The sequence below is a fragment of the Lutra lutra genome, chromosome 13, assembly GCF_902655055.1.
Source record: "Lutra lutra chromosome 13, mLutLut1.2, whole genome shotgun sequence".
NCBI lineage: Eukaryota > Metazoa > Chordata > Mammalia > Carnivora > Mustelidae > Lutra > Lutra lutra.
In genome coordinates, this window is record NC_062290.1 from 46,816,402 (window position 1) to 46,840,462 (window position 24,061).

The following is a 24,061-nucleotide window of genomic DNA, read 5'->3' on the forward strand; positions in this document are numbered from 1 at the left end:
GACCCTGGGATCATGACCTGAGCTGAAGGCAGAGGCTTTAACCCACTGAGCTACCCAGGCGCCCCAAGAGAGTCATTTTAAAGGCAAGAACTGGAAGGTGAGAGGAATTAGCAGAGGCAGGAACAGGAAAGGAAAAAAAGAGGAGAATGTTCTAAGTAGAGGGAACAGCAAGTGGGAAGAACATTCAGAGAACCTGACAGAACATCTGAAAGACATTTAGTGTAGCTCAGTGGAGAGCAGAGGGGAGTGACCAATGAGGCTGAAAAGACAAGCAGAGGCTCGATTATGGAGGGTTTGTGAGTTGGGCTAAATACTTTATCTTAAGGGGGCACGCTCTTTTAAGCTGGTTAATGACCTGATCAAATGTATATACCTTAAGGGTAATTCTAGCTAAATTTTAGTGACTTCGGATGAGTTATTGAGTTATGTTGAAATCTAAATAGATATGAAAGATATGTAAAGCCTTCTTCCTTTGAGTGGGAAGAGCTTAAGAGGAAGGACTTGGCAAATTACCTTTCTCCTCTTTCATTTCTGCATCTGCGCAATGGGATGGTTTTATTTCATAGGGTTGTGGTGAGGACATGGATTGAAAGGCATGAGGTGCAATAGCTTGGACACCCCATGTGTTGACCATTTGACAAGTAAATGTTAACGGTTCATGTAGTCTTCTTGGGATGTCTGTATAGTTTTGCTTTCCATAGAACTGCCCCTGTGGAGTTTTTCTAAAAATGCGTGCTCATATCCTATCCCTGGAGCGTGCATCCTGACTTCTGCAATTCCGAAAAGGTTCTAGGGTCATTTTGATATCCACCAAAGCCTGGTCCTGCAGATGCAGATGCTATTTTAGTATGCGAGTAAACATTCTTGTAGTCCTGGGCATCAGGCTTCTGGACTCCTGGTGTTGTCATTTCCCCCAGGGTGCAAAGACCTGGGAGGCATGGATCCCGGTAAGTCATGGTGGAATTGAAGAATCACAAAATCAAGTTACATTCTGTGGTATCCTAGCATGTCATGAACTATAAGTTGATGTTTGACAATTACTGCTTGGTACCCTGTTGAACTTGGTGACTGGCTTATGCATGAAATGATTTGCAGGTCAGAAGTTTCATGTATCCAAATAATGGCACCATTTCTATGGTATCTCTATTGCGAACCATCCCAGTTACAAGAATACGCTAAACTGCGCCTAATGCTGCTAAAAGTCTTACTTCAACCCCGGGTTCCTGGTGACCCAGAGCAACCATCAGTCTTGGAACAACAGATACTTCAGCTGTGTTGTGACATGGTTCCGTGTTTGCAGGTAAGGCCCATTGTCCTCCTCCACTGATGCAACAGCAGCGTCAATCAGTGTTGGTTGTTCCCATCATGCATAGAGTAGAACCCATGATTTGCAAACTTGGATACAAGCCTGGTTCTAGAAATGCTTGCAGGCTTTTGGAGATGAGGAAGGAACCAAATATAGATTTAACATTTACACATATCCTGTTATAACTAAGTTCATAGACCTGTAAATCAATATAATCTATTTTAGGATTAGTAAGAAATAAAAGGTTTCTGTTGTTCAGGGAAGACTTCTCAGGGTAAAGAATTTTTTTTTTTTTTAAAGATTTTATTTATTTATTTGACAGAGAGAAATCACAAGTAAGCAGAGAGGCAGGCAGAGAGAGAGGAGGAAGCAGGCTCCCTGCTGAGCAGAAAGCCCGATGCGGGGTTCGAACCCAGGACCTGGGATCATGACCCGAGCCGAAGGCAGCGGCTCAACCCACTGAGCCACCCAGGCGCCCCTCAGGGTAAAGAATTTTGAGTTGAGTTCCTCCTTGTGCTAGACACAAGAGTTACAAGAAAGAAAACAAAACTGTACAAATTAGAAAAAGGTGTGCCTCTGGGCAGATACAGCCCTGGAAATGCAGGGCATGACCAGCTGAGCACTGGCTAGAGTCCAGGTTCCACATATCTCCTGACAACGTACTCGGTGACCCTGCTGTCTCCTGCTTGTGAGAAGGCCACAGCCTACGAAGGGAGTTAAGACAAGTATGTAAATTCTCATAATTCGAAGTAGATGGATCAAAGATGTTGAACAGGCATGGAGAAAATGCCGGGGAAGTTCGAGGGAGAAATAAATATGAGCTAATGTCTCTATAACTGCAGATTAAAAAAAAAATGCCACTTACCACTGGGTTATGATGTCAGTGTAAGGATTAAGTTATCAGGCTGTCCCTCTCATCGTCGAGTTTTCCCGTTTGCCTAGAATCTGAGTGCCATGCTGCTTAGCTGATGGAGGGAATATGTGAGGATTTTTCAGAGTGATCACTTGAGGTCACAGATGACCTGTTTTAAGTTTGTGTTAGCGAAGAGTGACTAGACTGAATCTTTCCTTTGTGACTCATAAATGGGCTTCCCTGTAATCAAGGCAGAGAAAAGTTAATTAAAATGAATTCTCCTGTGGCTTTTCCAAAGCTTTTGTTTTGTGTGGGCAGTAAAGCACTGTATAGCAGAACAGCTTGGACTGGGGTACACTTTTCCCAGCTCGTGCTTACATTGCCCAGGTCTGTGCTCTCTGCTAGATGTTTGCCTTCATCCCCGTGAACCTGGATCTGTGAGCCTAAGTAATTTCCACAAGTGAGCTCTGCGAGATATTTGGGGGAATCTGTGGCTTATTAATATAATTGAGCTAGGTGAAGAAAAAAAAAGGAGTTGGGTACATCATTGGGAACTAATGGAACTAGCAACATAAATACGTTTAATCACTTAACAAATTGGCTTTATTAGAGTATGAAGAATCTTGAGTGTCAGGAGGGATTTTAGTAGGAATGTAATCCATTTTCCCACTGATTACAGGTATTTCTTAAACTCTCTGAGATAACCATCCCATGACTAAATTTTTAGGGATAAGAAGTGTGCTGTTTTGCAAGGCAGCCTTTTTGTTTAGTACTTCTAATTGACCTGCATTTTCCTTTTACCCATTAATTTCTGTTCCTTATAGAACGAAACAAAATAGGCTTTTTAAAAAACCCACCTACATCCCATTTTGTGTTGTTTATTTCTTTCCTTTCTCTTTCTTCCTTTCCATCCTTCCCTCCTCTCTTTCCTTCATCACTTTTTTTTTTTACTAGGGTTTCCAGACTTTTCACTGTCTGTTGCCAGGAATTCTCTAGTTTATTAGCGCTCAGAATGTGTTACTATGAAATGCTCTTTTTAGAGCTGAATACACTCCTGTATTTGTGGTCTGACCCATACTGTGCACATGAATAGACTCTCATCAATTAAAAAAAAGGTTATTTTAGAAATAGCCATGCTGCCGTGTTGACCCATGATGAAATGATGGTTCATGAAATTTCTAGTTTCTTTTCACGCCAGTTGCTCTTCCATTTAATATTCGTATTTGTTTGTTTGTCTTTAATTTACCTGCCTTAAACTTCACTGTTGACTTTGGTCCAAATAGTTCCTTCTTTTTAATTGTGACTCTTGTCATTGCACATGTAATCCATTGTACATAATCTATTTCTACATCAAGACAGAACATTACAAGTATTGCTAAAACTATTGGTAAAGATTACAGAGTCTTTAATGCTAGCTTGCTGAGGTTGTCCAAAATTTTTTTTTATTATGGAAAATTTCAAGTATGCACAAAAAATACATTCAAGGAAATATATTGTCCAATAAACATGAGGCTTTGTCTTGGTGTCAGTCCCTTTTCTTGGTGGCCTTTTGCCTTTCCCATTGTAGGTTTGCAAAAGAATAAAATAATTTAGCTACTTGACTGTTTATCTTTTTATAAATTACTATTTTTTTGTCTCTTCTCCCTTGATCTTTTAATATCTTTTTTTCCCTCTTATTTGCTAGGAATTAATTTTTCTTTTTGTATAACTTGTAATCCTTTTGGGTTATTATGGTGGTAACGATTGGTGAAAGGTACAGCTGGTCAACTGTAGGCTTTCCTCTTGATAAATTTAACAGACACAAGGCTTCTGATTGAAGCAGATGGTTCATTGTTTGTAATCTCTGGTAAATGCCAATGTGTCTGTGAGCAGGACCATATCCTTAATACCAACTCCAGAATTTTGATCGGAACAGCTGGGTTTGAATTGAATTGGGATTTTCAAGAGCACCCAAGTCCTTCCTATCTAATGCATTAGCCTGTTGAGAAGACACCCTACCATTTGAATATGGTCTTTCATTGCATCTGCCAAGTGTGGAAATGGTGCTCTCAGTTAAGGTTGTCTGAGCAAATTCTTCCAGATGAAGGGCTTAGTAGTACATTAGAATAACACACCAACCCTTTTCTTCTAGGTAACTGTGTTGGAATCGTTGAGAGTTCATTTGGAGAGCTCAAAACCAACTCTGATTAATTTCCTTCAACATGTTGGCACAGTCTTTGTTGTTTGTCTTAAAAAAGAAGAATCTTCACTCAGAGAAGTCAGAAAAATAAACGAAAAGAATTTGTGTCAGCCAGCAGTAACAGAAACAGTAGCAAATTATATTTTGGTTAGTGGCAAAAATAAGGCAGAGTTTTTACCTGGTTTAATTCTCTTTGAGTTATGTAAATGCTTCATCTCTCTAAGTCTTTATAGGTTTAGAAAAGATTGCCAAAACTTCTTAGATAGTTTAAAATTATCCTTTGTTTTATATATTATTTTATTTTATTTATTTTAAGATTTTTTTTTTTTTTTGACAGAGATCACAAGTAGGCAGAGAGAGAGAGAGAGAGGAGGAAGCGGACTCCCTGCTGAGCAGAGAGCCTGACTCGGGGCTTAATCCCAGGACCCTGAGATCATGACCTGAGCCGAAGGCAGAGGCTTTAACCCACTGAGCCATCCAGGCGCGCCCCCGCCCCTTGTATATTATTTTAATATCCTATAATGACTTTTTTTTAAACAGGTAAAAGATTTGATCCAGACAACAGAAGTGATGCTGTTTATTGAGGAAGTATATTTAAGCTTACTGCGTCATCCCGTTTTCTGGAAAATTCAGCTTACCCAGCTGACCCTGCAGCTGCTGTGTGTCTGTGAAGTCAGCCTAACGATAACTGGGGAATGCTCATCTTTAATTCACCTTTTAGAGCACAGTGTTGAACTTTTGAAGGAGGTAAGGAGAGTACCAATAAAACCACACTCCTTTTTAAAATATTTTATTTTATTTATTTGACAGGAAGTGATAGAGAGCTCAAGCAAGTACAGGCAGGTTGAGTGGCAGAGGCAGAGGGAGAGGGAGAGGGAGGTTCGATGCGAGGCTCTATCCCAGGACCCTGGGATATAACCTGAGCTGAAGACAGATGCTTAGCCTACGGAGCCACCCAGGTGCCCTGAGAGTATGACATTTTAATACATCAGTTCTCTTAATTGGGTCTTGCAGTAGCAGGGTGAGTGTGCTCTTTTAACTTTATTGGTATCAAAGGTGTTTGGTCAAATACCATTAGATCATACTGTTAATGACTACTTTTGTCATCTGTTATAAAAACGATCACTACATTTGGAGCACCAGTTAAGGTGCTCCAAGTCTTGAACACCTATTATATGCCAGACCCTATAGAATACATACATAAAAAGACACTTTCTGTGACCTCAAGAGACTTCCAGACATGACCTCATTTAATTTTTTAATTACTTTCATACTCCCAATATAGTCAGCTTGGTAGTTAGGTATTCTTACTTCAGGTAAGAAGTAACTAGGTATGGTTACTTCAACATATGTATTTGTGTGGCAGGGGCACAACTCAGTTCATAGCAAGGGACTAATTAGGGGGAAGAGAGTAGGAAAGAGTAGAAGAGGGAGGAATAGAGAGTGGGAAAAGAGAGAGGGAGGAGATGAAATCAGTAGGGCTTTGTGGCTGAGTAGATGGTCAAGGAGAAGTTCCTTGGCTGAGTCTCAGCTGTCTCTTTTGAGCAACTGGATGGTGCCCTTCACTTTGAGAAATGGCAACTGATGTTACCTCCAACTGATGTTGGAGGGAAGAGGATAAATTTGGCTTTATTTTTTATTTTATATATTTTTTAAAGATTTTATTTATTTGTCAGAGAGAGAGGAGAGCGAGTGAGCACAGGCAGACAGAATGGCAGGCAGAGGCAGAGGGAGAAGCAGGCTCCCCGCCAAACAAGGAGCCCGATGTGGGACTCGATCCCAGGATGCTGGGATCATGACCTGAGCCGAAGGCAGCTGCCCAACCAACTGAGCCACCCAGGCGTCCCTAAATTTGGCTTTAGATATGGTTGGTGTGAGGTGTGTAAGGACCATGGCTAGTTGGATATGTGGTCTGAAAATTTAGGATAGAAGCTTAAGCTAAAGGTACAGATTTGTAGACCTCTTCTTTGGGGTGGGAGTTTTACCCATGGGATTACATTCTATGGGTTTTTATTGAACTCCAGGGGCTGGAGTGTACTCAAAATGAGGAGAAAGTGTGGTCAGAAGGATTGTATGATAAGCAGAAGGGACCGAGTAAGGTATGGAAAGAAGTCTTAGCGTGCAATAAGTAGAAGTTTCTTGTTTACATTAGAGGAAGCCATGTCAGTGGAGGGATGGTGGTAGGAACCAAATTAGAGTAAAGGAGTAGAAGGAAACAGAAACTAAATATAAATTTTAGTGGGAAGTGGAAGCCAAGGAAGCTCAGGTAAGTCATTTGCCTATTTGTCAGTCTTGTGATCAGTATGGTTTTAGATCTGCTGGGACTTTATAGGTAATACTACGTTATATATTATATAATGGTATATTGATGTTCTATATCTTATTATGCAGTAACATGTATCTGTTAGCTCTATTATATAACATCTGTTAGCTCTAGTATATAGCATGGTAAATAATTATAATAATTATAACAATAACATTGATATATAAAATATCAATGCCTATTCTAATGTAAAATTATATATAATCATACTCATTAGATACATAATATATGCTGTTTATGATATGTAACATTTTAGAGATAAGATATAGAAAACCTGTAAAAATATAGTTCTTTTTCCATTTTGGATGTTGACCCCCTCATCAGATATGTCATTAGCAAACATCTTCTCCATTCCATAGGTTGCTTTTTCATTTTGTTAATGGTTTCCTTGGCTGTGCAAAAGCTTTTTATTCTGATATAGTCTCATGTGTTTGTTTTTGCTTTTGTTGCCCTTGTCTGAGGAGACATTCAAAAGATCCTTCTAAGACCAACATCAGGTTGCTTACTGCCTATGTTTTCTTCTAGGAATTTTATGGTTTCAGGTCTTATAATAAGGCTTTAATCCATTTTGAGTTTATGTGTGGTCCAGTTTCATTCTTCTGCAAGTAGCTGTCCAGTTTTCCCAACACCATTTTTTGAGGGGCTATCCTTTCCCCATGGTATATTCTTGCCTTTTCCATCAAAGATTTATTGTCCATATACATGTGGGTTTATTTCTGAGCTCTGTTCTGTTTTGGTCTGTGTGTCTGATTTTGTGTCAGTACCATACTGTTTTTTGTTTTGTCTTAAGATTTTGCTTATTTTATTTGACAGAGAAAGAGAGAAAAAAGAGTACACAGGCAGGGGAATACTAGAGGGAGAGGGAGAGGCAGGCTCTCCGCTGAGCAGGGAGTCTGGTGTGGGACTTGATCCCAGGACTCTGGGCTCATGACCTGAGCTGAAAGCAGACCCTTAATCGACTGAGCCACCCAGGTGCCCCAGTATCATACTGTTTTGATCACTGTAGCTTTGAGTATAATTTGGAATCTGGAAGTGTGCTACTTCCTCCAGCTTTGTTCTTCTTTCTCACGATTACCTTGGCTATTTGAGGTCTTTTGTGGTTCTGTAGGATTATTCTAGTTCTGTGAAAAATTCAGCTGGTATTTTGATAGGGATTGCACTGAATCTTTAGGTTGTTCGGGGTGTTAGGGACATTTTAACAGTGATTCTTATAGCCCATGAGCATGGAATATCTTCCCATTTCTTTGTGTCTTCTTCAGTTTCTTTCATCAGTGTCTTATTGTTTTCACAGTATAGTTCTTCCTCCTCTTTGGTTAAATTTATTCCTGTGCCTTTTTTTCCTCTTTTCTTTTTTTGGGGATGCAATTGTAAATGGGATTTTCTTTTTAATTTTCTCTTTCTGATAGTTTATTATTAGTGTATAGAAAAAACAGATTTCTGTATGTTGACTTTTATATCCTGCAACTACTGAATTCACTTATTCTAATAGTTACCCTAATAGTAACCCTAAAGTTTTAGGGTTATCAAGATCAGATCTTCAAGTCCATATAATATATGTTATCAGCAAATAGTGACAGTTTTCTCCCTTTCTTTCTAATTTGGATGTGTTTTTTCTCTTTTTCTTGCCTAATTGCTGTGGCTAGGATTTCCTCTATCAAGTTGAATAAAAGTAGTGAGAGTGGACATACGTATCTTATTACTGATCCTCAAGGAAAAGCTTTCAGCTTTCACCAATGAATATGATTTTAGGTGTAGGTTTCTCCTACATATTCTTTAGAATGTTGGAAGTATGTTCACTCCCTACCCACTTGGTTGACAATTCTTAACATAAATGATTGCTGAGTTTTATCAAATGCCTTTTCTGCATCTATTGAGGGGATCAATGATTTTTCTTCATTCTGTGAAGGTGTTGTATCATGTTAATTTGCAGTTGTTGAACCATCCTTGCATTCCTAGAGGAAATCTCACTTGATTATGATACGTGATCCTTTCAATGTGTGATTGAACTTGGTTTGCTAATACTTTGTTGATTTTTGCGTATGTGTCATTAGGAATATTGGCCTGTGGAATTACACCGTATTTTAATTTAAAACAATAGTGATGCCTGTGAAAATCATATTTATAGCGTCCTCTTTTTGCTCAATATTTAACAATTTTAGAAGGAAGTAAATATGAATAGAACTGTTAAAATACTTGTGTTTTGTAATTTCCTACCCACAACTCTGGCCCAGTGTTTGAGTTTTAACCAAAAAAAAAAAAAAAAAAAAGAAAGAAAGAAAGAAAGAAAAAGCCTAGGAAAACTAATTTGTACACCTATATCCTTTAATAATCTGAAACAAAATAAGGTAGAATAAGACATTCTTATCACTGGGGCACCTAGGTGGCTCAGTTGGTTAAGCATCGGCCTTCGGCTCAGATCATCATGATCCCAGAGTCCCAGATCGAGCCCCAAGTGGGGCTCCCTGCTCAGCAGGGAGTCTGCCCCTCCCCCTGCTCCATTTCTTACTGTCAAATTAAAAAAAAATTAAAAAAAAAAGACATTCATATTACCTAGGCTAAGACTGTATCTTTCCTATATCACTGAGTTTATTAGCTGGATATGCAGTTCAAATGTTACATTAACTTTTCTTATCCCCTTTGTTATTTTTATGTTCTTCTATCAGAGGTGTTCTGAAAATGGATGCATTCTTATGCTATATTAGTTGCAGTGGATGAGGAGACTGGGTAGCTGTCAGAGTGAAGCAAGAGCTAAACAGCCCATCTTTGAGAAGGCCAGGAACCTGAGTTCTAAAACACCTAGCCATCAGCTGACTCATTCCTACTCCCCTTTCTTCACCGTGTGTGTGTGTGTGTGTGTGTGTGTGTGTGTGTGTGTGTGTGTGTGTGTGTACTTAGTGCCTGCTTCATTGGTGATGCCCAGTGATAGGGTTTCATTTGAATTGAGGACAAAAAGTGTGGAATCCAAGGTCCACTGCTATTAAAAGTCCTGTGACTTCTGTGGCCCAGTGTAAAGGCATTTCCTCCTCTTTCGTGTTTTCCTTCCTTGCTCCAGATAGGCTCTGAATTAGCCTGGGTTCCTCCAGAAGTCGTTCCTGAGTTTCCCTAACGTCAAGAGCAGAATCCATATTTCCATAAAAGCCAAGGTGTATGCAGCAGGAGTTTATTTGCAAGGGTGATGCCAGGAAGCAATTGGGAAAGGGCCAAGACCCTGAAATGCTGGAAATGGGAGAGAGATAATACAAGTATCTCCATGTAGCCCAGTGCTAGGAACAACCAATTGCTTGATCACACAGAATATTCTGAGAAGTGTTATGAAATATGTCTCAGAAGGATCCAGATAAAGGAGGGAAGCATTTGTCCATGGGCTTCCCTTGTTAGTTTGTCAAGCATCAGCTTGTGGGGCTTTAACTGTCCTGTCCTCTGGACCTTTCACTAGTCTGGGTCAGAAAGCATGAGTTGTAGTAGCAATACACATAGGATCTCAAGTGGCATATGAGATGTTTAATACAGTCTTCTGTTAAGAGACCTCATGAAGTTATTTGGTCTCCATTAAATATCAATCAAACAATAAATTTCTTAGAACTCTAAGCAATTTAAGCTTACCTGGTGTAATCCCCTACTATTCCTTCGTCTTGGTGCCTTGCTCTCCAGCTCATTTCCTTTCACCTTCTACTCTGAAGTCTCCCTCTTCTTGGAGAATGCCATTTTTACTTGGGCCTTCCCATCTTTAAGTTCCATCCACGTAGGGGCCCTTGGATGGCTCAGTCAGTTAAGCATCTGACTCTTAAGTTTGGCTCAGTCATGATATCAAGGTCCTGAGATTGAGCCTTGTGTCAGGCTCTGTGTTGGACTTGGAGCCTGCTCATCTGCCTCTGTCCTGCCCTGCCCCCACCACCCGCAACTCTCTCTCTCTTTTAAAAAAAGTTCCATCTTCTTAGCATGTTTCTAGTCCATGTCAGAGCCCCAAAATACTACTTTGTGGCCTTTGTGGTGATAGCTTTTGTGAAAAAAGCTTTCCAGTGTAGCCTTAGTATAAAGTCATACTTTAGTTTGTCTCTCATCTTCTTGGTAGCCAGGAAATTTGAAATTTAAATGACTTTGCTGGTTTTTCTTCTCTTTTTTTAAATGGATATGCAGAATATGAAATGAAATTGAGGAAAAGATCACGACAAAGAATGGTGTGATGGTATATACAATAAGTGTCTTATTTTTAAAAAATACATTGTCCTCAAATAGATAGCCATTGCTTTGTTCTCAACTATATTTCAAAGCGGTGAGGGGGTATAGGCCCAAAGACACAAATGAAAAAATATTCCATTAAAACAATTTAATCTTCTTCTTTTTCTTCTTCTTCTTTTAAAGATTTAATTTCTTTATTTGACAGAGAGATAGTGAGAGAGGGAACAAGCAGGGGAAGTAGGAGGGTTGAAGCAGCCTCCCCGCTGAGCAGGCAGCCTAATGTGGGGCTCGATCCTAGGACCCTGGGATCATGACTTGAGCCGAAGGCAGACGTTTAATGACTGAACCACCCAGGTGCCCCTTAATTTTCTTCTTTTGCTGGTTTTTAAAAGTCCATAAACATGCACTTGGGAAGAGTTTGCAGTTTATTTTCACTTTTTAAATGGTAAAACTGAGATGTAGATATATATATTTATTATACATCTATTTGTGCCAGAGTTAATAGCCCTCCAAGATTATAACTTCTGAGTTTGTCAAATTAGTTTTCTCCAAGTGTTTTCTTTTTTTTTTTTTTTTAAAGATTTTATTTATTTATTTGACAGAGAGAGATCACAAGTAGACAGAGAGGCAGGCAGAGAGAGAGAGAGGGAAGCAGGCTCCCCGCTGAGCAGAGAGCCCGATGCGGGACTCGATCCCAGGACCCTGAGATCATGACCTGAGCCGAAGGCAGCGGCTTAACCCACTGAGCCATCCAGGCGCCCTCCAAGTGTTTTCTTAACATGTGGTTTCTACCACACTTTTTTTTTTTTTCTCCTTGCCCGTCCTCTGATTCAGATTATTTCTGCTCTGCAGTTGCATCTGTAAAATTTCAGAATGAAGTAATTTTAGTGAAGTGTGCTGGACCTTTCTTCTTTAGTTACAGAATGTGTTAATATTTTCTTTATTTAGAAGGCTCAAATAACATCTAATAAGTAAATCGCAAGAGATACAAGAACTTAATCTTCACGTCCAGTTTGCTCTTTTTTTAAAAGATTTTATTTATTAGAGAGTGGGGGGGACCGCAGACAGGGGAGTGAGAGAGGAAGAAGTAGACTTTCCACTGAGCAGGGAGCCTGATGTGGGACTTGATCCCAGTGGGCTGAAGGCAGATGCTTAACGACTGAGCCACCCCGGCACCCTCCATTTTGCTTTCTATGTGATTGATATACTTGGTGAAAAATAATGATTTTCAGTTTCTATGATTATTGATTTGCTACATTTAAATATGCTTAATAGATTACTGTGATTTAAGAATAATCTCTGCCTCCCTGGGTGTTACTGTTTCCTTTATTAAAATAAAAGAATTTATTTTTTAAAGATTTATTTATTTCAGAGAGAGAGAAGGCACACTTGAGCAGGTTGGGGAGGTGGGGAGCGGCAGAGAGAGAGGGAAAGAAGACTCCCCACTGAGGTGGAGCCCCAAATGGGGCTCGATCTCCCCGCCTAGAGATCATAATCTGAGTCTAAACCAAGAGTGGGATGCGTAATTGAGCCACCAAGGCACCCCAAAATAGCATTATTTATTATGATTGTTAAGTGTAGTTCTTTATGTAAGTTATATAGATGAATCATGCCTGGATTAGGTAATTAAACAGAAATACTTCTTTTAAGAAATACTTCTTGGGGCACCTGGTGGCTCAGGAAGTTAGGCCTCTGCCTTCAGCTCGGGTCATGATCTCAGGGTACTGGGATCGAGCCCCGCATCGGGTTCTCTGCTCAGTGGGGAGCCTGCTTCCCCCTTCTCTGCCTGCCTCTCTGCCTACTTGTGATCTGTCTGTCAAATAAATAAATAAAATATTTAAAAAAAAAAAGAAATACTTCTTAAAAATGAAGTATTCTTTTAGTATTTCAGGTAGTTTTTCAGTGATTTGAAAGACTGTTTTTGAAGATGTATAGGTCTGTTTGTTGTGTTAAGGCATTGTCTCTTTTTAATTTGTTTTTCAAGATTTTATTTATTTGAGAGAGAGAAGGAAAGAGAGAACGAGTGGGGGGGAGGGGTAGCGGGAGGAAGCAGACTCCCCAGCAGAGCAGGGAGCCTGATGTGGGGCTCAATCCCAGGACCCTGGGATCATGACCTGAGTTGAAGGCAGACGCTTAACTGACTGAGCCACCCAGTGCCCAGGCATTTTCTCTTTAAGTTAATTTGGTGGATAGCGTCTGCTCTTCAACCAGATATGATAATGTTTTGAATTTATGTGTGATTGCTGTGGAGTCCCCATCCTTCCTGTAGTAGAGCTGGCTTACTGTAAATAGCTTTGTACAATAGGTTGATGATCTTTCATGTTAAATATACTCTTCCTGGATACCTGCTATTAAAAAGCCATGGCTCTGGGAACTTCTTCAACTCCTTTCTTGTTTTTCTTTTAGGATTTTCCTGTTGAACCGGTCACAGTTGGAATAGCTTTCTTACTGCTACAGACACCAGCAAGTCAGCAGAAGCCAATCCTAAGTTTAGGTAAATAAAAATACCCTCACAAGAGTAAAATGTACGTGGAACGCCTGGGTGGCTCAGTTGGTTAAGCGGCTGCCTTCGGCTCAGGTCATGATCCCAGCGTCCTGGGATCGAGTCCCACATCGGGCTCCTTGCTCGTCAGGGAACCTGCTTCTCCCTCTGCCTCTGCCTGCCATTCTGTCTGCCTGTGCTCGCTCTCTCTCCTCTCTCTCTCTGACAAATAAATAAAAATCTTTTAAAAAAAAAAAAAAGAGTAAAATGTACGTATAACATAAGTGTTGGGGGGAGTCCCTTGAGCTATGTGTTATGCTATGCTAGAAAGTCTTATATACTTTGAGTTTTTTTTTTAAAGATTTTATTTATTTGACAGAGAGAAATCACAAGTAGGCAGAGAGGCAGGCAGAGAGAGAAGAGGAAGCAGGCTCCCTGCTGAGCAGAAAGCCCGATGTGGGGCTTGAACCCAGGACCTGGGATCATGACCTGAGCCGAAGGCAGCAGCTTAACCCACTGAGCCACCCAGGCGCCCCTATACTTTGAGTTTTCATTCTAGAAATTTTCCTGGCTAATCATTCTGAAATAGAACTTTGTTTTTCATATCCCACAAGGTGTTTTATGCAAAGGCTCCACACATACACCGTAATTTACCAAATATCTCAGCTGCCTACCAGTGAGGAATGGGACTAAAAGCGGGGGGTAAAAATATTCTATTTAAGAATATGGTAGGGGCGGGGCGCCTGGGTGGCCCTTAGCTTCCTGCGCTCTTTTTTTGTCTGTTGGCCTTGTCTCATTTGTGCCCTCCTCCTGAGGCTCTTTCTGAAGCGCTTTTGCCTTTTTTTGTTGATGGTGGTGTTCTGCGAGTGGAGCACATGGCATCTTTCCAGAGGTGTAATTTGCCAGAGCTGGTACTTCTGACAGCCATAGTTGTTGCTTTTTTCCTCTTCCATTTTTTAATTTAAATTAAATTTATTAACATATAATGTATTATTGGTTTCAGAGGCAGAAGTCAGTAGATTCATCAGTCTTGTATAATACACAGTGCTCATTCCATCACATACCTTCCCCAGTGTCCATTACCCAGCCACCCCATCCATCCCACCTCCTCCCCTCGAGCAACTGTCAGTTTGTTTCCCGAGATTAAGAGTCACTTATGGTTTTCTCTCCCTCTCTGGTTTCATCTTGTTTTATTTTTTCCTCCCTTCCTTATGATCCTCTGTTTTGTTTTTTAATTTCCACATATGAGTGAGATCACATGATACTTGTCTTTCTCTGATTGACTTATGTCGCTCAGCATAATATCCTCCAGTTCCATCCACTGACAGCTGTAGTTTATTTATTTATTTATTTATTTATTTATTTTTTTTTAAAGATTTTATTTATTTATTTGACAGAGAGAGATCACAAGTAGACAGAGAGGCAGGCAGAGAGAGAGAGGAGGAAGCAGGCTCCCTGCTGAGCAGAGAACCCGATGCGGGACTTGATCCCAGGACCCCGAGATCATGACCTGAGCTGAAGGCAGCGGCTTAACCCACTGAGCCACCCAGGCGCCCTGACAGCTGTAGTTTTGTTTTCTTTTTTAACAGCTTTATTGAGGTATAGTTTATTTACCACAAAGTTTACCATTTTTAAGTGTACAATAAAGTGGCTTTTTAAAAAAAAATGAATTTACAGAGTTGTACAACCAGCACTATAATCTAATGACCGAGCGTTTCTATTATCCAGTATGTTACGTTGAAGAGTAGGGAAGATGGGCTGTTTAGTATATTGGGAAAGAGTGTTCAAATAGGATAACCAAGAAGATATTGATGATTTCAAACTTGACACATCCACAGCATTAATACAGTGTTATGCTTCTTAATTATTAACATTAGCCTTGATTGTAAATAGCAATTTATAAAAATGCCTGGAAGATTTATAGTATAGAAGATAGAAATGTGTACATGTCCTGTTTTATTAGAGATAATGGATTTTCATAATCTCTCAGGGACAATTATGAATTAAAATTAATATTTTAATTGGAATGATACAGAAAAGATTTGCATGCCCCCTGTGCAAAGATACTGGCACATTCGTGAAGCATTCCATATTTTTAAAACTTAATTAAAAAAGACTAATATTTAGGCAGGAAAGGTCAATTAGCAGTGTTAGAATAACAGGTGTTTGTACTTCATACCATGTTCAGGTTTGACTGCCAAATGATGAGAAGAAAATATTGGCAATTCACTGACATGATTTAAGGCTTGTAGACTAGACTTTTTTTGGTGTTGTGGGGAGATCGATTGATGGATAACCTAGCTCAGAAGCCTATGAATAACATCTTTTGGTAAATTAGTGTTCATCTAATAATTGTGAAAAATATATTTCTGCTTTATCTCATTCTGTTAATGGTCTAGGGGAGATTATATATGTGAGTAAGTCATCACACATTTCTGTGTGTATTTCTTTCTTTTTTTTTCTGTGTGTATTTCTGATGTATAAGTTGAGTGTCTGTGTTAATCAAACCCATTTTCATAAATGATCTTTTTTTGTTACTGGTTATGGACTCTGAGACTTTTCCTGATTCACTTTTTAGCAACTACAGTGAAGGTCTTCCCTGTTTTGCCTCCCTTTACCAATGCATCTCAATATAATTCTCACCTGGGTTTGTAAGGGAAGCGTGCACATTGGTCTTAAAATCCACGGATCAGGAACTCCAGTCTCTTGGCTCTGTTGAGGGCAGTGGAAGGACCTGGCAATTAAAGGACAAAAGTTGAATTGTATTTTATTTATCTTTAAAGATATTTATTTATTTATTTATTTGAGGGGAAGGGAAAGAGCATCCAAGTGTGTGGGGGGGAGGGGAAGGAGGAGGACTGAGGGAGAGGGAGAGAATCTCAGGTGACTCTGCACTGAGCATGGAGCCTGATGTGGGGCCTGGTCTCGGGACCCTGAATCATGACCTGGGCCGAACCGAGAGTCAGATGCTCCTCAGGTGCCCCAGCTGAGTTGTATTTTAAAGAAAGTCACATTTACTTAAAAAAGAGTTGGTTTATACTCTATGGTATGTATTTTCTCTATGAGTATCCTAAAGTTATCAGGAATATACATTAACAGCTTCTTTTATTTATTTATTTATTTTTTTAATTTTAATTTTTTTTTTTTAAGATTTTATTTATCTACCTGACAGAGACCACAAGTAGGCTGAGAGGCAGACAGAGAGAGAGGGGGAAGCAGGCTCTCCACTGAGCAGAGAGCCCTATGCGGGGCTCGATCCCAGGACCCTGAGATCATGACCTGAGCCAAACGCAGAGGCTTAACCCACTGAGCCACCCAGGGGCCCCAACAGCTTCTTTTAGACAATAGTTAATTTTTATGTTCCTTTCTAAAAGGGTAAGATCCATTGTCTCAGTTCTGTGTCCGACCCCGTTGTAAAGGGGTGAGAAAACTTTTTGCATATCTCTCTTGAACAAAATAGCATTTTGTTTGATTGGGGTAGTAATTTTTTTAAATGCAAATTGTTGTTTTGATGAATAGCTTTGAAGCTCCTCTCTGTTGCCGAGGGTCAGAAAATCCCAAGGTCATCCTTGGTGCTAGTGATGCCGCTTCTGCAGATACTGTCTTCTTCTGCCCTGGAAGACTGTATGTCCGTGGATGAGGAAGGTCCCTCGAGGCAGCAGCTGGCTCTGAACCTTTTGGAAATGGTACAGCAGGAGCCCTACAGAGATGACAACCAAAAGGTAATGCATGAATTCAGCCTGGATTCTCATGTTCATTTTTTTAAAAAAATGTTATTTATTTATTTGAGAGTGAGAGAATGTGTGGGAGGAGGGGTCGGGGGAGAAGCAGACTCCCTGTGTGGGGAGCCTGATGTGGCACTCGATCCCAGGACCCTGGGATCATGACCCGAGCTGAAGGCAGAGGCTTAACCAAGTAAGCCACTGAGGTGCCTTGTTTCTCTTAAATAAAGGTGAAGTGGTAATGTGGGACTTCGGTTTGTGCAGATAATCTCACCTCCTGGTGAATATCTGTTTGGATTTAAACTCCTCTCCTTGAACTTTACCATTCTGTCACACAGTGGTATAGCTCTTGGTCTATTCTTCTAGACTGTGAGAGGGGAGTGCAAAATAAGTTTTGGAGATGCTGTATAATTTTTTCCTCTTTGCGTTTTCTTTAAAAAAATTTTCTTTTTAAAAGATTTTGATTTGTCAGAGAGCAGGAGCACAAGCGGGGGTGAGGATGGCTAGGTAGAGGGAGAGGGAGAGAAGCAGGCCTGCTGAGCAAGGAGCTGATGTGTTACTCAATCCCAGGGGCCTGAGATTATGACCCGAGCTGATGGCAGATGCTCAACCGACTGAGCCACCCAGGTGCCCTCCTCTTTGAGTTTTCTGACTATATTAGTAGTTCAAAGTCCTGAGAAATCCTGCAGAAAAGGAACTAATTTCTTGTGCTTCTCCAACACATTTTTTTTTTTTAAGATTTTATTTATGTATTTGACAGAGATCACAAGCAGGCAGAGAGGCAGGCAGAGTGAGAAGAGGGGAAGCAGGCTCTCTGCTGAGCAGAAAGCCTGACGCGGGACTCAATCCCAGGACCCTGAGATCATGACCTGAGACAAAGGCAGAGGCTTAACCCACTGAGCCACCCAGGTGCCCCCCCTCTCCAACACATTTGAGCAAGGAATCCTTTTTTCTTATCATACTATTTAATTTACATGTTTATGCAGCATGTTGTTACATCTGGGACAATCCAAGGTGGGAAATCTCCTCAAGTGCCTGAGGGTTCTGGGATCTGTAAGACCTGAGACTTCTAGACTTCTTTTCTAGTATGTGTCACCTTAGGCCATTTTCCTTGACAAAATGGCTCTTGTTGTCTCCTGTGTCCTACCCTCCACTGCTGCCTTCAATTGGAAGACTGCAGGTCTCCCACACTGCATCCCCGCTCGCCCCTGCTGATGAACCTCAGTCCGCTTCATCTGTCTGTTTCTGTCAAGAGAATGTAAAAGTATGGTCAACGTCTGGTTAGTGGCTGGGTTCTGGGCCCACGTTGGTTAGACGTTTTCTCTTTTGGTATTTGAGTGTTGCCTTCAGTAAAATGTAGTATTACTTTCCCAGCTATGAATTTGAAGGGGATTGAATGAGGATTAAAGAAGTGAAACTGGTAAAACATGTCGCCATGGAGAGAGATAGTATGTAAATGCAGGCCAGTCGCTCCGTCTGCAAAAGCAGGGTTGTGTCTCATTGCGTGTTGTTAAATGTCCTCGCAGCCCAAATGTAGGCACTGTAATTCCTGGTTTGAGGGTGCAGGCAGAAACCAGCATATAGGCAAACTGACCTTATTCTACAGCTTCGGAATTCCTAATTGCTCGTCTAGAACTTTCAAACTTGAAGTAGGTAGTTGACTTGCCTAAGAGAAGGAACTTCTTGTCTCCACCCTGATAGGACAGAATGTGGCCCGAATTTTCTATTATCGTTTTACTTCCTGTTGTGGTTTGGTCCTGTAGAACAATGATTGGGTTCTGGATGGACCTGGGGGCAGGGCAAGATGTCCCCATGTCTGAGAATTCTATTCTTTCAGCTCACAAAAAGTTTTCTCACCCCTTTATGAGAGGGTCAGACACGTAACTAAGACGATGGACACTTCCTGAGAATCGTCCTGACTTCAGTACGCTTTACTGTTCACTCACGTGTGTGTGAATCTTACTAACTCTGATAGTTAGACTGTCTCTTCAGCAGCTGGTGAAGAGGGACGAGGAAGGGATACTATTAGGGTCATATACATTCTCCTGTGATAATGTGCTGCAAAATGGAAGCTGGGAGTGGAGATATGATCCCCGTTTTTAAAATTGTAATCCACAGTTTGCTGTTGGCTTTCCTTCCGCGCCCGTCCAGGCCTCTCTATCAGACATACCTATAAATTTTAACAGGATGCAAACTCTCCAGTTCTCTCCCTGAATCTTTTCTTTTGCTCGTAATGCTCTTTTGTTTCCTTTGCCTGACCTACTCATTCTTCAAGACCCAGCCAGATGTTCTCAGCCTCCTGGAGTCCGAATTCATGACCCTTTTCTTGGCATCCCCAGCTCTTTTAGTATTACTCAGTCGTGTTGTGTCTTAAGGTAGAGAGCTATGTGTATGTTCTTCCAGTATGCTGCGAGCTCATTGAGGGAAAGGATCTTGGCCTTTCTCACACTTTGCCTGTATTCTCTTAAGCATGTTGAAATTGAAATTGCAACAGTTGTTGAACTTTTTGTATTTTTTTTTTTTCCCCACTGAAGTGTTTTTGCTTGATCTTTGTGACCGGATCATAGATGAGAGCATTCAAAGTCTTTTAGCCAGTTGTTAATTGAATACTCTACATACTGAAATAAGATAGGATGTTATTTATTTAACTTCGCATTCTCAACACCTGACACATTGTTTACCACATGATAATCATTCAGTAAGTTTCTATTCACTGAGAGATTTGTGCTTCTCCTAAAGATATGAAAGATCATTTTTCCATCTCCGTATATTACAGAAAGACCTTTGTATAAAACCACAGGTTTTGTTTTTTATTATTTCTTTTTAGATAGGTGACTCTGACTTAGTGTGTTTGATTTAGAACTAGAGCAGTTTTTAAGAAGCACAGTTCTACTGGTCAGTGGAAACAAGGGTAAATGTTCTGCACAACACAATTCTGTATTCCCTACCCATTTCTGATGTGTTGATAACCATGAAATGAAACACATTTTAATCTCCAGTTTTTAAGAATTAAAAGTAAGTTATTAAAACAACCACTCATCTTCTTTTAAGGATTAACATAATCCCAGAAGCTTTTATTATTTTTTAGTGGTCTGTGAAAAACAAGATTTCTTCTATTAAGCTATTAAATGGGATATTTAAAACCATCTATTTGTGTCTTCCTAAGCCAAAAATAAAAAACCAGACACTAGTTGTAAATTCTAATGTGCTTAAAATCTTTGCACCCCGGCCCCAGAGAATGTGGTGGGGAGAAAGAAAGCACCAGGGTATGAGTCTGGGTCTAGGCAGGAGAGAGAGATCCTGCTGGTAATTTGAACAAAGAAAAACTTAATACAGAGAATTATTAACTAGTAAATGCTCTCCCATGACTAAAAGTTATAAGAGGCTCTAAGGAATATTCATTGATAAATGTAAGGAGAAGCTCCTACTTCTAGGACTGGAGAGATTACCCAAAGGAAGGAATGGAGAAGTCTCCCTACTCAAGATCAAGATGAGACCTTGTAGGAAGGAGGTGGCTGTGGCCTGCTAGATGGTGACATTTTCTCAGGTGCCTCAGGCCAGAGATGGTCTGTAGGAAACCACCTCCTGGGCTGTGAATGGGGTGGCCTGGATCCTCCACAGGAAGACATTTCCTGGGTTCTCCTATATACCCCTGGCAGACACGGTAGGAAAAATCCCTGGACGATATTCCACTGCACAGATACACACCACATTTTACTTTTCCATTCATCTGCTGGTGAACTTTTGGGTTGTTTTCACTTTTTGGCTATTAGTAGTAGTGCTGTTATGAACCTTCCTATGTAAGTTTTTATGTGGACATATTTTCATTTTCTTGGGTAGATAGCTAGGAGCAGAATTGCTAGATCATATGCTAACTCTGTTGGAGGAACTGCCAGACTATTTTCCACAGGAGCTATGCCATTTTACATGCCCACCAGCCTACCAGCCAAGCCTGAAGCTTCCAACTTGTCCATATCCTCACCAGCACTTGTCATTGCCTATGTTTTTGCCTCTAGCAGGTGTGAAGTGCCTTTTCCTTAGGGTTTCGATTTGCATTTTCCTGATGACTTCTTAGAATACTCCTTTGACAACTGAAGAACCTGAGGCTAGAGAAGTTAAGTTGCCCAGATGACACAGCTAGTTAAGAATAGAGTTGAGATTCAGATTTTGACTGTTTAACTATAGAGCCTACATCCTACTGACTCCAGTTTGATTTTTTTTTTTTGCCCTTTTGGTAATTTGTCATCTTTGTGCTGAACTTGCAAGTAAATAGAACAGTTGCAGATTTACAGGTTAACATTAAGTCATGGTACATTAAAATAAATTGGCTTCTTAGAAACTTTTTGTTGGAAGTTAAGAGGAATTAGTAAGTCTTAGACCTTGCATATCTTCCATCATCTTCTGAATCACATGGATACTGAGGACGGTGTGGGTTTCCTTGGGTGATAAGCAGCCCTCCCAAACCTCTTCACTCTTGACTAGATTCTTCATGGAGGTATAGGGCAGAAAGAGCCTCTTGAGGCTTTGTCTAGTCCAGTCTTCTGCCTCTGCTCTGGTGAGTGCTAGAAGGGTCTGGCAAAAATCTGTCCTCCTTTCAAGGGGCTCCAGGTTTGAGTTTCCATACCCCTTCTCCTGATCAAATTGTGGCTCCAGTTTAGTTAAGCCTATTTTGGTCACTATTACAGAGGAGTGTTAATCTTAAAGATTTATTTGAGTAAGAGAGCACTCATGAGAGGAGAGTGAAACCTCAGAGGGAGTGGCAGAGGGAGACGGAGACAGAGAGAATCCCAAGCAGGCTCCATGCTCAGCAGTGCTTGATCCCAGGACCCTGAGACCATGACCTGAGCTGAAATCAAGAGTCAGGCACTTAACCAATGGAGCCATCCAGGGTGTCATAGACGAGTGTTACTCTTTCAAGTTAATGAAAATCTCTATTGTTCACTGAACTCACAATTTCTTTTTCAGACCCCTTTAGGCAAAGAAGTGCTATCAGATATCTGTCTTATTGTTAATACTTAACAGACTCAAACATTTTATTACAAGCTTTTTCAAATAAAGATTCTCAACTAGTATCTGTAGATGTTTTACAGCCATTTTATATTCCTTTAAATGTTATTTTTTTTTTATGGTTCCTTTTTTCTTGTATTTTCTTACTGAGATATAATTCACCTAACATAAACCTCCTTTATTTTTGAACACCTGCTTTCTCCTCTAAAACAGAGAGCCTGCCAGCACTTTCACAGGCCCTCCTCCGGGCTGTGGGGCCAGGATTTGGTAGCTGGTGCTTAGAGAAAGCCCTGGGTTGCATCCTTGCCCTGGGACTGTGCAAAGGGCAGCCATCACTCACTGGGACAGAGAGACTGTTCTGGGATGTCTCATGCAACACTGCTTTTCTGCTGCTGTTCTAACCCTAGGCAAACAGACAAAAACCAGAGCCTAACCATCAACAGAATACTTCAAGTAAAACAGGATTTTCTTTCTGTTTCAGTATGTTTACTCTTACCCATCTGGGTAATGTTGCTGCTTTTGACTCAATTTATGGTGGATGGTGATTTCCAATTACTTTCTCTTATACTCCTATCCACCAGTTTTATTTTTATCTCCTAAAGATGACAGAGATCATATTTCTCTGTATTTTGCAACTTTAAAGACTGTGCAAGGTTCTTTATTGGGTCATTATGTACCTCAGTAATCTTAGCAGGAAGGTAGTCATTACTTCCATTTTACAAATGAGCAAAGTGAGGCTCAGATTTGTGTAATAACCTCTAGCTGGGATGGCTGTGCCAACATCCTGGTGTTTTAAAGCACAAGTCCAATGCTATTTGTCCTTTGTCTAAAGAACTTCAACGAATTTCATCTTTGGTTCTTCAGTGAATTTCACCTTTGGGTAGTAGGAAGTATTTTTAGAGAGAAAGGGCTGTAATAAATGTGAGTATTTAACTTTTAAAATTTATTATTTAAAAAATTATAACACATTAAAATGGTTCAAAAATTACAAAATGGTATCAATGAGAAATTTTCTTCTCAGCCTTGATTCTGGTTGCCCACCCTCTCAAATGAAAGATGAGTAGTGGATGTTAATTTCTTTTGTAGTCTCAAAACTTTCTTTGCATGTATAAGCAAATACAAATATATAGTCCCCACCCTGTTTAAAAAAATAATTGGTAGCATTCCAGGCACACTGTGTGCATCTTGTATTTTCATGAGAGTTCTTTTCATGTCAATAAAGATAGGTTCCTCATTTGTTTTTACAGTAGGATTTGCTTTCAAATGGTATCTCTCTACTCTAAAACCTATACTTGAGACAATTGAACACCTGTGTCCTCACAAAAACTTTTATAGGACTCTTCATAGCAGCATTATTCATAATAGCCAAAAAGTGGAAACAACCCAATGTCCACTAATTAAAAAGTGGTATATCCATTCAGTGGAATATTACTGGCCAAGGAAAAGAAATGAAGTGTTGATACAAATCATAGCATGGATCAATCTGGAAAGCATGCTGAGTGAAAGGAGCTGGTCACCAGAAAACACATCTTGTGTGGTTCCTATTAGATGAAATAGCCAGAATAGAAACAAAGTAGATTAATTAGTGGTTTCCAGGGGCTGTGAGGGTGGTGTTGGGGGAATGAGGAGTGACTGTTGATGGGTATGGGGTTTCCTTTTGGGGTGATGAAAATTAGCTATGATGATGCCATGAATTACTAAAGTTCATGAGTTGTAAACTTTAAAAGGATGGGTTTTATGGTATGTGAATCATATCTCAGTAAAGCTATTATTTAAAAAAATTTCAGAGCTGCCTGGCTGGCTCAGTTGGTAGAACATGAGACTGATATCAAGGTCATGAGTTCAAGCCCTACACCAGGTGTGGGGCCTACTTTAAAAAAATTTTTTTTTAATAAAGCTTAATTTTTTATTTTATTTTATTTTATTTTATTTTTTTTAAAGATTTTATTTATTTATTTGACAGAGAGAGATCACAAGTAGACGGAGAGGCAGGCAGAGAGAGAGAGAGAG

At 40.2% G+C, this 24,061-nt stretch overlaps 1 protein-coding gene and 2 non-coding genes across 6 annotated transcripts in view; all 3 read left to right on the plus strand.

Moving 5' to 3' along the window:
* The window catches only part of FOCAD (focadhesin), a 304,380-nt gene that overhangs the window by 79,031 nt on the left and 201,288 nt on the right, over positions 1-24,061 (plus strand). For all 4 annotated transcript variants that reach the window (XM_047699424.1, XM_047699423.1, XM_047699425.1 and 1 more), the window contains 4 exons: positions 1,096-1,300; positions 4,879-5,085; positions 13,247-13,334; positions 16,842-17,044. In XM_047699424.1, coding sequence (XP_047555380.1) covers positions 1,096-1,300; positions 4,879-5,085; positions 13,247-13,334; positions 16,842-17,044 — 703 coding nt within the window. The remainder of the gene's footprint in view (positions 1-1,095; positions 1,301-4,878; positions 5,086-13,246; positions 13,335-16,841; positions 17,045-24,061) is intronic.
* LOC125084153 (U6 spliceosomal RNA) lies at positions 15,318-15,419 on the plus strand. Its single transcript, XR_007122510.1, has one exon. It is a non-coding gene; the product is annotated as a U6 spliceosomal RNA (small nuclear RNA).
* Positions 22,273-22,401, plus strand: LOC125084182 (small nucleolar RNA SNORA30/SNORA37 family). The gene has a single exon (XR_007122531.1). It is a non-coding gene; the product is annotated as a small nucleolar RNA SNORA30/SNORA37 family (small nucleolar RNA).